The sequence below is a fragment of the Chelonoidis abingdonii genome, chromosome 9, assembly GCF_003597395.2.
Source record: "Chelonoidis abingdonii isolate Lonesome George chromosome 9, CheloAbing_2.0, whole genome shotgun sequence".
NCBI classification, from domain to species: Eukaryota; Metazoa; Chordata; order Testudines; family Testudinidae; genus Chelonoidis; species Chelonoidis abingdonii.
Window position 1 is genome coordinate 59,610,505 of NC_133777.1, and position 16,255 is coordinate 59,626,759.

At 39.4% G+C, this 16,255-nt stretch overlaps 1 protein-coding gene across 3 annotated transcripts in view; it reads right to left on the bottom strand.

Moving 5' to 3' along the window:
• Positions 1–16,255, bottom strand: part of CGNL1 (cingulin like 1) — a 113,126-nt gene that overhangs the window by 14,345 nt on the left and 82,526 nt on the right. For all 3 annotated transcript variants that reach the window (XM_032774112.1, XM_032774111.1, XM_032774109.1), the window contains exons 11-14: positions 13,368–13,520; positions 12,203–12,373; positions 7,446–7,607; positions 6,210–6,299 (exon numbers count right to left, since the gene is read on the bottom strand). In XM_032774112.1, coding sequence (XP_032630003.1) covers positions 6,210–6,299; positions 7,446–7,607; positions 12,203–12,373; positions 13,368–13,520 — 576 coding nt within the window. The remainder of the gene's footprint in view (positions 1–6,209; positions 6,300–7,445; positions 7,608–12,202; positions 12,374–13,367; positions 13,521–16,255) is intronic.

Here is a 16,255-nt window from a genome sequence, read left to right on the forward strand (position 1 = left end):
TTCTGACCTACGAGTCTATGAGTCTATGATTCTATTTTTTTTTGTGTGTGCACAGAGATTGGTGAAGCCATGTCAAATGTGTTTCCATTATGTTAGCAAAAACAAAGTAGCCCAAATAATTTCCTTTCTTTGCAGACAAAAATGCTGTATAATAAAATCTTTGGGCTCAATCCTCCTCCATTTGACTTCAAAAGGCAGCAGGTTTGCTCCTCCTCCCTCCTGTGTTTGTTAAAGTCTTTACTTTTAACATAATTAGTAGCACTTTATCACAGATCAAAATGCAAGATGGACCAGATCCATAAGACTTGTATCCTGATCCTATGTTCCCCAGTACTCAAAGCTGTTCAGATATCAGCTTTTGGTTAGGCCCAGCCATGAGAGTAGTGTCTGAATGCAAAATTCCCCAAGGTTTGGAGCTCTTTGGAAATGGAGCTTGAATTCAGGCCTATCATTTGCTTTTCAAATTAATGAACAAACATTTTAGCTTTTGATCCTTTGCGAAACTGATACTGGTAGTGCTAGTCTACGCAGAGAACTAACCAAGATAAGATTTCTATTTTGCAGTGATCCAGTACTTTGAGCGCAAGTATTCCTTGCAATTATTTCTGGTAACTGCATGTATTTTGCACAGGAAATGGATCTTCTCTGTTATGTACAGGATTCATAGTATAAATTGATGGTGTATGGTTGATCAGTTCAGGAAAAATAAACCTCTTCAACAATCTGAAGTTACTCCAAATCAAATTTTTATGGAGGGCTGGTATTAAGGCCATATAACTAAAGAAACGATTTTCACACACACTTATTGTGACATTGTACCCCATAAGGCTTTATGAAAATATGCTTATAAAAGTATATATGACATAACTGGAATACGTTTTATGCTACATGGCATATGTAGCATATCTCTGTAAAGGTTATGATCTATCGAATCTATTCATCCTATTTGTATGCATGTATCATTTTTGTATTCGAAGTTATGAATATTAGCTGTGTACTTGCTTGATTTATAAGTAGCCTTAGTAAAGCATTCGGTCAGCTTCTTGAGAAAGGAATGTGCAAGTTAAGTGCTCAAACAAGAAGCACTTAATGGACAATGGATCTTGGAAGACTCCAATGCACGTAAGAAGTCTACTTCAGGTTGTTCAAAGTAGCATGTAAACCATGGATGCTACCTGCAAATTCTGAGTCATGCATGGACATGTGACTTGCCCATGTGACTTTCATCTTGTAGCTGGGATTCTACACCGGGGGAGGGAGGAGTGTCCACTCACAAGAGGAAGTCTATTGAAACCCCAGGGAAACCCCTTCATTTGGTCTTCAGCTGGCTCAAGAGATAGCCTTTTCATCCCAAAGGATATCTGAAAGAAACTGGGACAAAGACAGTAACTACAGGGGGTGTGAGTGATTGCTGGACCCAGACTAGAAGGAGGCTTCTGGAAAAGGAAGCTTACTGGAACACCTCTGAGGGTGAGGTGTTATCTGTATTCAGTTTTCTTACTGTATTAGGCATAGACTTATGTGTTTTATTTTATTTTGTTTGGTAATTTACTTTGTTCTGTCTGTTACTACTTGGAACCACTTAAATCCTACTTTCTGTATTTAATAAAATCACTTTTTACTTATTATTTAATCCAGAGTACGTATTAATACCTGGGGAAGTAAACAACTGTACATATCTCTCTATTAGTGTTAGAGAGGGCGGACAAATTATGAGTTTACCCTGTATAAGCTTTATACAGGGTAAAATGGATTTATTTGGGGTTTGGACCTCATTGAGAGTTGGGCATCTGACTGTTACAGACAGGAACACTTCTTAAACTGCTTTCAGTTAAGCTTGCAGTTTGTGGGACATGGTTCAGACGTGTGTGTGTGTGTGTGTGTGTGTGTGTGTGTGTGTGTGTGTGTGTGTGTGTGTGTGTGTGTGTGTGTGTGTGTGCGTCCGTCCGTCCGTCCGTCCGTCCGTCCGTCCGTCCGTCCGTCCGTCCAGGCAGGGCTCTGGAGTCCCAAGCTGACAGGGAAAGCAGGGGTAGACATAGTCTTGGCATATCAGTTGGCAGCCCCAAGGGGGTTTCTCTGATCCAACCCATCATGCTGATTAGTTGTATTGTGCTCCCAAAGACTCTCAACTAGAGGTAGGCACCACTACACCAGGTGCTATAGAAACACATACTAAAAGACAGTCCCTACATGGAAGAATTTACAACCCAGAAGATAAAAGGTAGATGAAGGAAGGGGGAACAGGATACTCAAAGTTCTGTATTAATATGCCTAGTAAGGAATCTATTTGTCAAAACATTTCCTGAAATTTTTGTTGTTGTCTGTATTGTTACAGACATACTCGCTGACAGGTATTTTAAAATAAATCATCAAAATAATTGAAACCAGCCTGATTATATTGTGTTTATTCTGACAAATAAAATATGCAGAACTTTAAAGTATTGTGCACAGAATTTTTAGGCATAGAATTACCCCAGGAGTAAGATGTGCGAGCATTCCCCCACTAACCTGCTGAGACCCCTTATTTCTGAACCAGAGGGGTCATCTTCAGGGGCTACAGGGTAGTTCAGTGCTCATGATCATGCAAATCTTTGACCTCTTTCATGAAACCAACAAGAATTGTGCCAAGTTGGTGCCACACATGGTGGAGGTTTTAGTGACCGAGATATTTGCCCATTGGGAAGTGAAGAGAGATCATTTAACGCATTGCAGACAAGCACATTCCCATCTTGTGTACATGCAGGCAGAATGTGACTAAAAAACAGAATTCCTGTGTATTTCAGCGCTCACACAGCAGAGTAGCAAGACAGTGTGACATGCTTGCATCACATGTACCTCTGAAGTGGCAGCTAGATATTTGTTATGAGTAGGTGACCTAGCTAAGAAACTGAGATTTCATTCTGTTGCTATCTTGAGTTGAGATAGGGGTTGGGGAAAAGAGAATAATCAGTGTCTTCTGCAGCCCTATCTCAGATTCAGGGCAGTATTAAAATAAAAAGTGGGGTGGGATAAATTTTAATTGCAAGTGAAATTTTTGACCTAACTTGACAATGTTTATTTAAATGTTTTACTTGAGATGAAAGTTAACCAGTCATTTTAATGAGTTTTTACTGTACACTGGAATATTAGTCTTCATTATCAATACATTAAGATAACACATTCACAATAAAAAGGACATTTACAGACCACAGATATTACCAGAACGAATCCATTATCATTTCTCATGTCATTACAGATGCTTAGCAGACCCTGTATTGACAACTTAGCCACTATGGCATAAACTCAAAACAAAACAACCTTTGTAACTCATGCGTGAAATGAGAAACTCTGGATCTCAACACACATTTTTGCCTGTTATGTGACATTCTAGTTACCCATCTGTATTTTAGGTTTCCATTAAATTACTGAAGTGCCCACTAGTGCAGATTTGGCTAAGGCCGTTACAGCACAGAGTTGCAACACATGCATGGACTACAGCATTCAAAGCTTCCTAATTAAACAATGACACAACTACCAGTTATAATGGGTCCTTTACATTCTGAATCACTGCACATAATGAGAGCATCTCATACACACTGATTCCGAGCCTGTATGATCTCAGTGAAATAATGGTAAAAAGACACTTCTGAAATCCAATAAGAGTCTGAGAAACCTTAGGTCCAACAAATTACTAACAGGATCAGTGGAGTTTCAAGGACACACAAACACAATCTGAGGCTTAACTCATTTTAAGGCACTTCAGCTATCTCAGTGGGAGACACTGTTTCACTGAAAAGAGATGGAAAGCAGGATTTTATTCCCTGTGCTTCCCACTGAAATTGAAGCTACTCATATCTCAACAAGTCTTTTCCTTAGAAATCAAAAGAAATTAAAATATTATAATATGTATTCCACTGAGTAGTATCTGACTCTGCAAGTAGCATCCATGATTTCAATGAAACTCCTCACTAAGTGAGGTACTTAAAGTAATAATCAGAGCTCTCCTTAGGGCATGACAAATCGGGGTGACCGCCCCAGGCCCTACACTTTGGGGGCCCCACACTTTGTGAGGATGTGGGCAGGGAGGTGATGTGGAGGCCGGGCAGGCAGGGAGAAACCCCCCTCCCAACCTTCCCCTCCTCCGCAGCATCTCCTGCCCACTGGCAGACCTTGCAAATCAGCGCCTCTCACTCCCTCTCAGTGCCTACCAATGATTAGCTGCTTCACTGCATCTGGAGGTGCTGGGGGTGAAAGGAGAGGAGCAAGGGCGCAGCACACTCAGGGAAGGGGGCGGAACTGGGCAGGGAAGAGGCGGGGTAGGGGTGGGGCCTTGGGGGAAGGGGTAGAGTGGGGACATGGCCTGGGCAGAGCGGGGGGAAGCACCTCCCAGCAGACAGAAACTCGATGCCGATGTCCTGGGCTCTGCACCCTCCTAGGTATGGCCCTGGTAATATTATTATTATTATTATTAATAATAATGCCCAGTTCTCATACAGCAATTTTCATCAGTAGATTTCAGGTGCTTTACAAGCGAGGGCAGTATCATTATCCCCATTTTACAGATCGAGAAACTGAGGCAGTGTGTTGAAGTGATTTGCCCAAAGTTAGCCAGCAGGCCAGTGGCAGAGCTGGGAATAAGACCCAGGTCTCCTGAGTCTCAATTCTGTGCTTTCTGTGCTAGGCCACGCTACCTTCCTTAAATGTAGCCCTCTGTCAAGATAATGGCAAGTCAATAAAAGCAAAGCAATTTATTCTTAATATACCTGGTGCCATTGGCATGACATATACAAAGGATAGAATAGTGATTTAACTTTTTTTTGCTTTTTAGATTTTACAGCTTTAGTGTTATTTCTAAACTTTGGGGGAAATTTTCAGAATGGATTCAACTCAGCTTTAAAAAATAATTGTTCTGCAAAATTATTATAACCAAGCATTTGCATGACTAAATCTCAGACTTGTGTGCAAGCTGTATGATGTCTGTCTACCTAGTTTGTGTGTATACATGCAGTTTGTACACACAGGTAAATTTCTTGCATGCACAAAAATCCAGACCAGGAAATATTATGCCTGGAAAAAAAATGACAGACAAACTGCATCTGGAATTTTAGAGGATCTCTTTGAAAATCTGTCCGTGTAATAAGTTGTCTCATTCATAATTCATTGCACAACTAATTCCAATAGAATAAAGCACAGTATTGATAGGTAATCTGTTTAGGGTAAACTATAAATAAAAAGCTCTATCCCACTTTAACTACTTACCATTTTGAAACTAAAATCTAAAATGGAATGAACACAATACCACATCCAAATAGCTGTGATATGTGTGTTGTCTGAAAAGCAGATCAGAATTTCACATATGATCTACATAAATGGTTTGACCAAAATCCAAATCTGAACAATCCAGAAGTTTGTGAAAAGTTTGAAAACTATGTAAGAATTTTGTGGTGTAAGTCAACTTATGTTTGCTGTGTATGACAGTTTAACACAATATACTATCTGCCCCACAGGACAGGTGTAACCAAGTGTGTGTACTGCTGAAAGAAAGATGATTTGGGGGTTAGAACACATGAATAGAAGTCAGAAGATCAAGGTTCTATCCATGGTTCTGACACAGACTTCATAGGTGAACTAGGAAACTCAAACTCTTGTTTCAGTTTTCCCACGTGCAAAATGCTAAATACTACTACTTATCTCAAAGGTGTTGTGAAACTAAATTTATTAATATTTATAAGAGACTAAAAGAACAGGAGTACTTGTGGCACCTTAGAGACTAACAAATTATTTGAGCATAAGCATTCGTGGGCCACAGCCCACTTCTTCGGATGCATGGAATGGAACATATATTGAGGAGATATATATACACATACAGAGAGCATGAAAAGGTGAGAGCTGCCCTACCAACTCTAGGAGGCCAATTAAGTAAGGGAAAAAATTTTTTTGAAGTGATAATCAAGATAGCCCAGTACAGACAGTTTGATAAGAAGTGTGAGAATACTTACAAGGGGAGATAGACTCAATGTTTGTAATGGCTCAGCCATTAAGAGACTAAGAGATTCTTGCACTGAAAGCTCTATTGTTGTTGAACATAATTACTATCTGGTTTGCATGCAATATAATGAGCATCTAACTTGAAGACTGTTATTTAATGCATTAACGTTATTTGTGACCCTATTCTTCCTCATCACTACACTATGGTTGGGCAAAGCAAACTTTGTTCACTGGTCAGGTACCTGTTCTCTGCATCTACTAATCCTCTCAGACAGCAAATCTGAATTGTTTCTCTCCTCATCAAGCTCCAGTTCCAACTGGGACAGCTTGTCCTAAACGAAAAAACAAAAGTGGTTCAATGGATTAGTCCTTCATTCTCTTTACAATGCTACAGAGCATTTCTCTTTAGGACTGCAAGGGCTCGATTTGTCTGAAAACACACACACACACACGTATGTAACATGGCAGAACAATGTTTGAAAAGTGCAGTCCCTGTGACAATTTGCAGAGAACTCAGGAAAAAGTATCTGTATTGTACTAGAAATGCCTACAAGAGTTTAACAGCCTGTTTGCTATTAACTTCATTATTGAAAAACGAAAAAAAAAAGAAAAAGAAAAAGAAACTTCATTGTAACTTAAGAACACAGCTTTCTTCAGTGCAGTTCAACAGCTAGCTTCCACAGTTTGAACAAGATTTCCCTTTTCATTGCAGTAACAAATTGAATAAACTGAAAAAAGTGTCTGAGAAATTCCATTGGGAAGGAACTTTGCAAACCTATTACAAGGTGACTTATGCAAAAATGCTTTTTACAATTAATTCAGTTTCCAATAACCTATTAAATATTCGTTGGTCAGGGACACTTGCAGTAATTCTATGAGCATAAAAAACTGCAGATATATAATATTAAATAAACAATTTAACAACAATAATATTTCTAGAAATACTCTAGAGGTGCTACAACAGAGGGTTTTCTTTAGAAATTAATTTTAATTTGTTCACAGCTATAAAAACCAGGCCATTTATAAAAGCAAGACAAGGGCCTAATTCAGCGCCCACTGAAGATAATGCAAAGACTCCCACTGATTTCATTGGGAGTGGATCAGGTTTTAAGTGCCTAGGAGTTAAAACCTTCTGATTTTCATGCCTGATGAATTGAAGGAAAACAACAGAGATAACTGGTCAGAACGTCCATTTGTCACATGAGATAAAGAAAGGAAAGTATTGAAAGAGTTCTCAAAATAACTATCATTCAGAACATAATATGCCCTATTAGATGTGCTGAATGCTCACCTTTGGGAGATGCCAAAATAGTTTTTGCCTAACACTGATTTTTCCATCAGAAGAGATGAAATTATGTTGTTGCTTCCAAGGCACAACCACAATAAAAAAATTAAGCATTTCCAATCATCTCTAGCAAAAAACGTATACAAAAGCACCAAGCACCCAAAGGACCCCCCTATCCAAAAGCTCCTTTTACCTCCATTAGTTTCATTTGTCTCGTCCGATCACTTTTCAGGTGATTTTTGGCTTCCAGTTCATATTCCAAGCCTTTCACAGTTTGTTCCAGCAGCTGAGTTTTTGTAATTGCCTCATCCTGGGCTCTCTGGTGGTCCCGTAAATCCTCTTCCATAAGACGCATCTGAAACAAGAAGGCAGGTGGCATAATTTATAATACATTTCTTTGACTATAACAGTGTTTAAAAGAAAACTGGATAAATTCATGGTGGTTAAGTCCATAAATGGCTATTAGCCTGGATGGGTAAAAAATGGTGTCCCTAACAGGAGAGAGATCACTTGATCATTGTCTGTTAGGTTCACTCCCTCTGGGGCACCTGGCATTGGCCACTGTCGGTAGACAGATACTGGGCTAGATGAACCTTTGGTCTGACCTGGTATGGCTGTTCTTATGTTCTTATGTAACAGTAATGTCAGTAAATGGGCTACACTTCTGCTAAGACTTTAAAAACAAGTTATTAAAAACCAGGATGAGAAGAAGTAGGTAGTACTGTACGCTTATTAGAGTCATTTTTATTTCATCCACATGATGGCACCAAGTAAATAACTTTGGATCAGAGTTCTCAGATATGAAAATACCCTTCAGCATACAGGTTTCACTGTAGCAATAATACAAACTGGATTTTTTACTTAATTATCTTTTTCTTAGCCAATTGTCCTACAGCTTTGTGCATGATTACATCTGTGGTAATTCTTTCCATCAGGTTTATTTGCTTTTCATACCATCACTACAGTTATTGACCTTTCTTATGCCCCTTGCTCTGGCACTACGGCACTTTGATGACAATATTATATTTATGGTATAATTGCTATTGTATATATTAAACTATAGCCCCATACATATATGGTAGGAGGTACATCTCTTGAGGAAGAGGGTTTTCTCTCCTAACGGTGTTCTGTGTTTCATTAAATTCTCTCACTCAAGCTAACACAGTCCCATTAAAAGGTATAGTTAGCATGAAGCTCTTAGTTTTTGTGCAGTGAAGAGGCACTCTGATTAATTTGTTAGGTGTCATATTTTTGAGTGCACAAACTCCTATGACATGATCTGAGATTCATTTTCAGTTCTCCCTCACATTACTTATATAAGAAGTATCCAGCTCAGTGATGGAGCATTACCAGGTTATAGATTATTTACAGAGCTATTCTCCTGTTGGAAAGGCCAAGTGAGAGAAGGCTGGATAATTACAGGCCATACATTATACTGTGCTACTAAGATAGTTATCTGCATTCTAATAGGAAGCATCTATATGCCAGCGTGTGACACTAAGCACCCCTGTATTCACACTCAACACACGATTGTAACAATCTTTGTACGAGCCTTGTGAGGTATCCTTTGAAAACTCATGACTTCCTGGTCAATAATATCATGGCGAAATGTATGTAGCAACATTATAAGTAAAGTTATGAAATCTCCCTGTGTGATGTTATTAGCACATGTTCAAAACCAGACGGCCCTGCCCAGGCAAAAGTTGTCAAACAGGCCTATCCTAAACAAAGGAACATAAGTTCACCTCAATATACATATGCATAGTAAACAGGGCTGGCAAGACAGCAGGGGGAGGAGATGGCAGGAAACAGAACAATTTGGATTTCAGTACACACACCTGGGGGAAGAAAGAGCATGGAGCCTCCTTCACCTGTCACCCTCTTTACTGCTTGAATAAACTTTACTTTGAAGGGTAACCTGCAGAAGAATCCATTTCAAAGGTTCACTGGACTATAAAAAGGGGCAAGAGCCCCAAGTTTGCTCTCTTTCATCTAAGACAACAAAGGCACCAACATATTTGGGCCTCTGGGAGAGATCCTGACTGAGGAAAGGGTCAGTCATCATTATCCTGGGAGACTGTGGGTGAGAAAAGCCATCTTGAACAAAGCCTTGATCCAAAACTTGCTAAATTAAGTCTTGGATTTTTAGATACAAATTTTCACTTTTATTTGCTTGTAACCATTTCTAACTACTTATGTTTGAAGTTATTTAAAATCCCATCTTCTTGTGTTAATAAATGGTGTTCTATTTTTTAAATCAATCCAGTGCTGTGTTTAAACTGAACTTTTTGGTAACTCCAGTTAAAGTAACAAACTGTTGAATATTGACTCCATACAGAAGAAATGAACATTAGTATCTGAACTGTCCAGGAGCGGGCTGGATATTGCAGAATTTGGGAAAATTCAGGACACGGAGTGTGTTAGGATCACCCTACGATTAGTAACCTAGGCTGTGGGTTGGTGTATTGCTGACGGGATGCTGGAATCAGACCTGCTGGACCAGGGCTGCAACTATACATAGACCTACATGCTGGAAGACCGTTTGTGACCAGTCAGGTTAGAAGCTTCAACAGCAAAACATTGTGAGGCACCCAAGGTTATGGAGCAAGCAGTGACACAACCTCTCACTGGTCTGGATTGCACCCCTGAACGTGACAGTGTTTCAAGTTATACTGGACTGACATCCCTAGAATCCAGTGTCTTATGTCTCCAACTACAGCATGGGCAACAGTAAATGAAGAATTCCCATACTGCCCTACCCCCATACCTCAAAACTGATTTGGAGGACCACTGATATGAGCAAGAGGGTAATTTAGTCTTCATGCTCATTCAGTCCTCAGCCTTTCTGATGAGACTCTCAAAAAGGATGCCAAGTGCTATATGAATTCTTGTTTACAAGGAACTGAATGGCCAACACACCTATTTCACTGAATGAAAATGGTTATCATGAAGGCTTATTTGTACTTCTCACTCAACATGAGAGAGAGAGAGAGAGACACATTTGATTGTTCTGAAGTTTGTTTTATTTTAATATAAAACCCATTATATGGATGCTTCTTCTGAGAGGAGCTTCTCCTGTAATTTCAGGATTATGCTGTATCTTCTGCAGCTAGCTATACAATAAAACATTTCATGCCCTAACAATTTACACACTCACTTACAGAAATATAATGCAGCACTCTACAGTCAAAGTCTATAGCGACACAGTTTAAAACAAAATTACCACAGTCTTTTTGTAGAATAATATAGGGTTGGGTTTTTTGTTTGGGGGCCTGGAGTTTTTTTAACATAAGAATGTGTGGACTGCTTGCAGTTATAGCAGATGACTTCTTGAAAAGAGTTTCAGTAATAGTTATAACCAACATGCGAGTAAGAAGTAAACACAGTATCTTTCAGTACAGATATTGATTGCTTTGAAGAGTTTATTCCAAGTTACATTGATGATCTCACTGTCCTAGTCTCTATTTTCCAAATTTCATTGTGACTCTTCAGTTCTTTACATAAGCCATACTTCGCTGAATGGAAATAATATGGAAGGAAAGATGAGAGAAGAATGTACAGCAATCCTTCAAACTAACCTTTTTGTGTTATATTTTTTCTATATATTTTGTCACTCTAGTTCAGAGGTGGGCAAACTATGGCCCGCGAGACTCTCCTGCCCTGGGAGGCTCGCCCCTGGCCCCTCCCTTGGTGTTCCCTCTCCCCTGGAGCCTCAGCTGGTGCAATGCTCTGGGCGGCGAGTTCCTGAGGCAGCGCAGTAGCAGAGTCGTGGCCTGACTCGGTGCTCTGTGCTGCGCAGTGGTGTGGCTGGCTCCAGCTGGGCAGTGAGGCTGCTTGTCCTGGTGCTCTGGGTGGCGCAGCTGTAGCACCGCCAGCCACCAGTACTCCAGGCAGCTCGGTAAGGGGGCAGGGAGGCATTGGATAGAGGGCAGGGGAGTTCGGGGTGGTGGTCAGAGGGTGGGGGTGTGGATGGGATCAGGGCAGTCAGAGGGTGGAGAACAGTGGGGTTGAATGAGGGCAGGAGTCCCCAGGGGCAGTCAGGAAGGAGAGGGGAGTTTGGATGGGATGATGGGGGGCAGTCAGGGACAGAGGTCCCGGGGGCTGATAGGGAATGGGGGGTTTGGATGGGGCAGGAGTCCCAGGGTGAGAAGCAGGAAGGGTCGGATAAAGAGTGGGGCTGGGCCATGCCTGGCTGTTTGGGGAAGCACAGCCTCTGCTAACAGGCCCTCCATATAGTTTTGGAAACCCAATGCAGCCCTCAGGCCAAAAGTTTGCCCGCCTCTGCTCTAGTTGAACAAAGAGAAAGAGAAATGAAGGGGAAGTTCTGGCCTGGAAGCTCAAATTATTGAAATATATTTTATATACTGAGGACATCCATGGACTGTTCATTCTCAAAGGTTTTCCAAATAACGAACAACTGTATTTAGAACTTTAAAGAGCCCGAACTAATTTTATGGTAGAATTTATATGCTAAAAAGACAGAGACTTCAAGGCTGAGGCTGATTCTGGGCTGCACAAATAGCTTTGTCATTTGAATCTGAAACATCTCAAACATCTATGACAAATTCTTTAAAAAGCTAAAGCCAGGCTGTGGTGTCATATTTAAAAAAAAAAAATAGATCTCCATCTTTTTCTGATTTAAGGCTATTTCAAAATTCTCAACTCTCTCTTCAGCAATCAACATTAAAAGAGCAAAAGAACTTCAGCAGAAACTTTATCATATCATTTTAATAAATTCATCAAACACACTTGGCATTTATCTATTGTATCCGCTGAAGCCCACTGCCCTTGTAGAAGTACCACCCTGATGATCATCCTGGAGAATCAAACACTAAAGCATGGTGATTAAGTCCACAAGAGCATGATAGCAAAGATTCTTTGTCCTGAAAATTATCTGAGGAGGATTCTAGGTCAAAGGTTAAACATGTCATTCAACTTATGAGCCAGTACCTCATCCTGCATTTTCATGGTTGTCAGGTGTGATTTTTCTAACTCAAGATTTTTGTCTTTTAATTGTCTCTGCATTTCTGCAAGTTCCCTGCGATTTTTCTCCTTGTACTCATCAAGCTGGTTCTGAAGCTCCAGAGTGGATGACCGGGACACTTCTACAATTTCAGCCATCTGGCAAAAAAACAAAACAAACAAACAAACATATAAAATTTTCCAAGAGTAAAACAATGCTAGAAGAGAATCTGTCTTCATTAGTACTACAGAAGAATATTTTTCTTCCTAACTGCAGTCTCCTATGTTGCATTAGGAACATAATTCACTGTGTAGAGAACATTTTCAAAATGGTGTATATGTCCAGCTGAATTTCTATCCACCAGTTTGAAAATATGCAACTCTAAAATTGTGTTTCTAAAATGCGTGGCAATACATTTCCCAGACCATCCTATTTCTGCCAGCAGCATTTACAGGTGGCTTGTATTTAAACCTGTACAAATTAGAATTTATTCTATGAAGCCATCACTAAATACTTTATCATACAAAAACTAAGCTGTGTGCTCACACATAGGTGGCAAAACTAATACAACAATGCTGCAGCTGGAGAAATCAGCTGCAAGTCACTGCAGTCCAGCTGATGGTTGTGCTGAGCAAGGACTGATAGGGCAGGTCTTTACTACCCACCGGATCAGCGGGTAGAAATTGATCTATCGGGGATCAATTTATTGCATCTCATCTACACACGAATAAATCGATCTTCGAACGCGCTCCTTGTCAACTCGCTGCTGTCCTCACGGCCAGGTAAGTCGACCTAAGATACGCCATAGCGTAGCTGAAGTCAATGTATCTTAGGTCGACACTCCCCGCCCCCAACCCCACCCAGGGTATACCAGGGCTGAGTCTGTTGTACATAATGGAAGAGAGATCAAATATGGCATCTTATTTTAACAAAATAGGAGTGTTTTACCATGGTATTTTCAGATTGCATTCTTCCAACTATTGTTCCAGTCCAGAAAGCTTTTATTGATAGTCACGAGGTCAAATACACTAACAGCAAAGTTCACATTTCACTTTCATTTACACTGCTTTTAAGCTCTTTTCTTTGTAATTTGGCAGTTTATTTGCTTTTTGCATTAGATATCTTATCTCCTGCTGCCTCTTTTAACCTTACCTCCTTGTGTAACTTCTCAATAGTCTTGTCTAGTTGCCATCGCTCATTTTCCATTTCATTCTTTATCCTCTTTAATTGTTCCTTCTGGTTAGTTTCATCTTTTAACTGTTCGGTTAACTGTTGCTGTTCCTGAATAATCTGATTGAATTTTTTCTGCAATGGATGGAAAAGTTACACTATAAAACACAACAGCCATAGCCCTCTGAGAAGTCAAAGGAATTTGATGTAATATACTAACGTGTCCCATGAAGCAACAACAATAAAAATCATAATAATATGCTGTAACACAAAATCAAAAGGAAGAAAGTTGCTGAGTTAAGCTCTGACAGTCAGTCTATGACAAATAAAACATATAGTCATGTAATATTTACTTATAAATGTCTACACATTCTTGAAACACTGTAGAATTCTGAGAACCTATGACTGTCTGTCTTGTTGGCTCTATTACATGCAACATCTATAGTCAGCTGAAGTTTCACAGTGCCCGGCAAATTTTACCTTCTGCCAGAGAATTCAATATTTTATTTCAGGTTTTATATTTCCTTTGTTGTTCTTGTTTATTCTATCTGAAAGCCTCTAAATAATATACTCTTTCACCTTCATTTGCTCTGCCTTTTCTTTCCTCAGCATTAAAGAAATGTGTTTGAATTGATTTAATAAAACAAAAGTATTCTTCCAAAAACGAGTGAAAGAACTTTTTAGTTATTAATGTTTTAAATTATATTTCCATAGCACCCAAAAGCCCCAATCAGGAATAGGCGTCATTGTCTTAAGAGATGTACAAACAGAAATAGATGGAATCCCTCTCCTGAAGAGCCTGCCAGGTTAAACAACCCCTTCATCAAAGCATTTCAAGTTACTGTTGAAACCAGGCCTCTCTTTATGTATTAAGAATCACTCAGTTTTGAATGAGATGCAGAGCTGTACTGTACAGTCACATAGTGGGCTAGGAGCTCCAGAACACCAAATATGCATAAAGACCAACAAAGAAATTCACCACTTCAGTCAGAACTACTTGTTCAATATCTTCAATCGTATAGTCTATGCCCAATAAAAAGCCACACTGGGCACAAAATTATCAGTGACACAAAGGTAAGAGCTTGCATCCATTTTTCACTGGCTCTCTATATAAGATGAAGGGATTGATTTTAAGTTGCTCCTGTTTGATGTTTAAAGACATTAATAGAGCTGAGGGGAGCTTAACTACATTTTGAGACCATGAGTCTCATGTGGGTGGGTTTCAACTCTTTGGGGTCCCTACCCTTTAGAATTCCACCAGAGGATCATGGAAGCTTTGGCCGTGGTGGCCCCCAAGACAAGAAACCAGCCTTCCTTAGAGAACCCTCCTCAGTCCTTCCATTCACACTTCATTCAACACATCTGAAAACTTTACTTCTTCAGAGGCATTTTCAGTTTTAACCATTGTGTCTCACTGTTAATAACCTTCTCTATTCTTTTCTTACTGTCATGCCATTTGGTTTTTCTAAAAGATTGCTATCAGATTTAAATAGGGCTTACTTTTATCAAACTGAAGATTCACTGAAATGTTTCTATTACATTAAAAAAAACAGATTCATTAATAACGACACAATTTAGTGATTAATCCCCTGAAGCATGTGCAACATAAATATTGCAGCATGTGCTAGTTCATGCATGAGAAACTGAAATCAACTAAAAGTAGATGATACAGGAAAGTGAAACCAAGTCGTCTTTCTTAATTGCCCAAACTGGGAGAAATGTAAATATGAAGCAAACAGCATTAACAGTGAAAAGCAATTTAGATTTTAAGAGTCACTTTTTAAAACCTATGCTTAAAAGACCTGGGTTCTATTCCCAATTCTGCAGTTGGCCTTCTGAATGAATTTAGGTACATCACTTCACCTTTATGTGCCTCAGTTCCTACAGCCGGGGGAAAAACGCGCTGTGCTCATGATACTGATGTCCTTTTGTAAAACTTTGAGCTCTATGAATGAAATGTGCTATAAAAGGGCTAAGAATTAAATATCTGCAAAATAAATAGGTTTTTTTTTCCAATGTACAAGATTTTACTTGACAATGTCTTTTTAATAATATATCTGGCATTTTTGTGGTTTGCTTCATTATGTTTGAAAATATATTTTAAAGCATTTGTGAGCACTTCCATGGGCACTTTATAATTAAAACCCTAATTACAACTGTAGTGTGCATATAGGACAAGATAAGAGTGTGTCAAATGCTTTAAAAAAATTCTCTCTCCTTTGAGGTCCTTGGCATCTCTTACAATTCCGTATGCTGGTGTTTATCACATATGAACACAGAAATGTCTAATTTGTGTGTTGAAGGTACAGGCAGATGCCTAAACAATGCACAGTGATAAAGCATAGTCATCTAAGAGCTATTAAATGCTGTTCAGCAATAGTCCAGCCTAGCTGGCACCACAGAATTTAAAGAATCCTGAAAAGGTTAATTTTAGCATTTGTAGTGCTAAAAGCTGGAGAATCACTGAGTCCCTGCTAATGTGTCATCTTCCAACAGACCATAAAAATCTCAGATACCCCCACCCTATCAGACTTTCACAGATCATTTTTGTGATGTTGCACCCCATAATGTTTTATGGAAGTATGCTTATGAATGTAAATAAGACATAACTGGAATATGTTTTATGCTACATATGCCATGTAACATATTTCTACAAAGGTTATGATCTACTGATTTGCATGCATGTATCATTTTAGTATTCGAACTTATGAATATCGGCTGTGTACTTGTTTGATTTTATGTAGCCTTAGTAAGGCATTTGGTCCGCTTCTTTAGAAAGGAATTTGCAAGTTAAGTGCCCAATCAAAAAACACTTAATGGACAATAGATCTTGGAAGAATCCAATCCACATAAGACGTCTACGTTCAAGG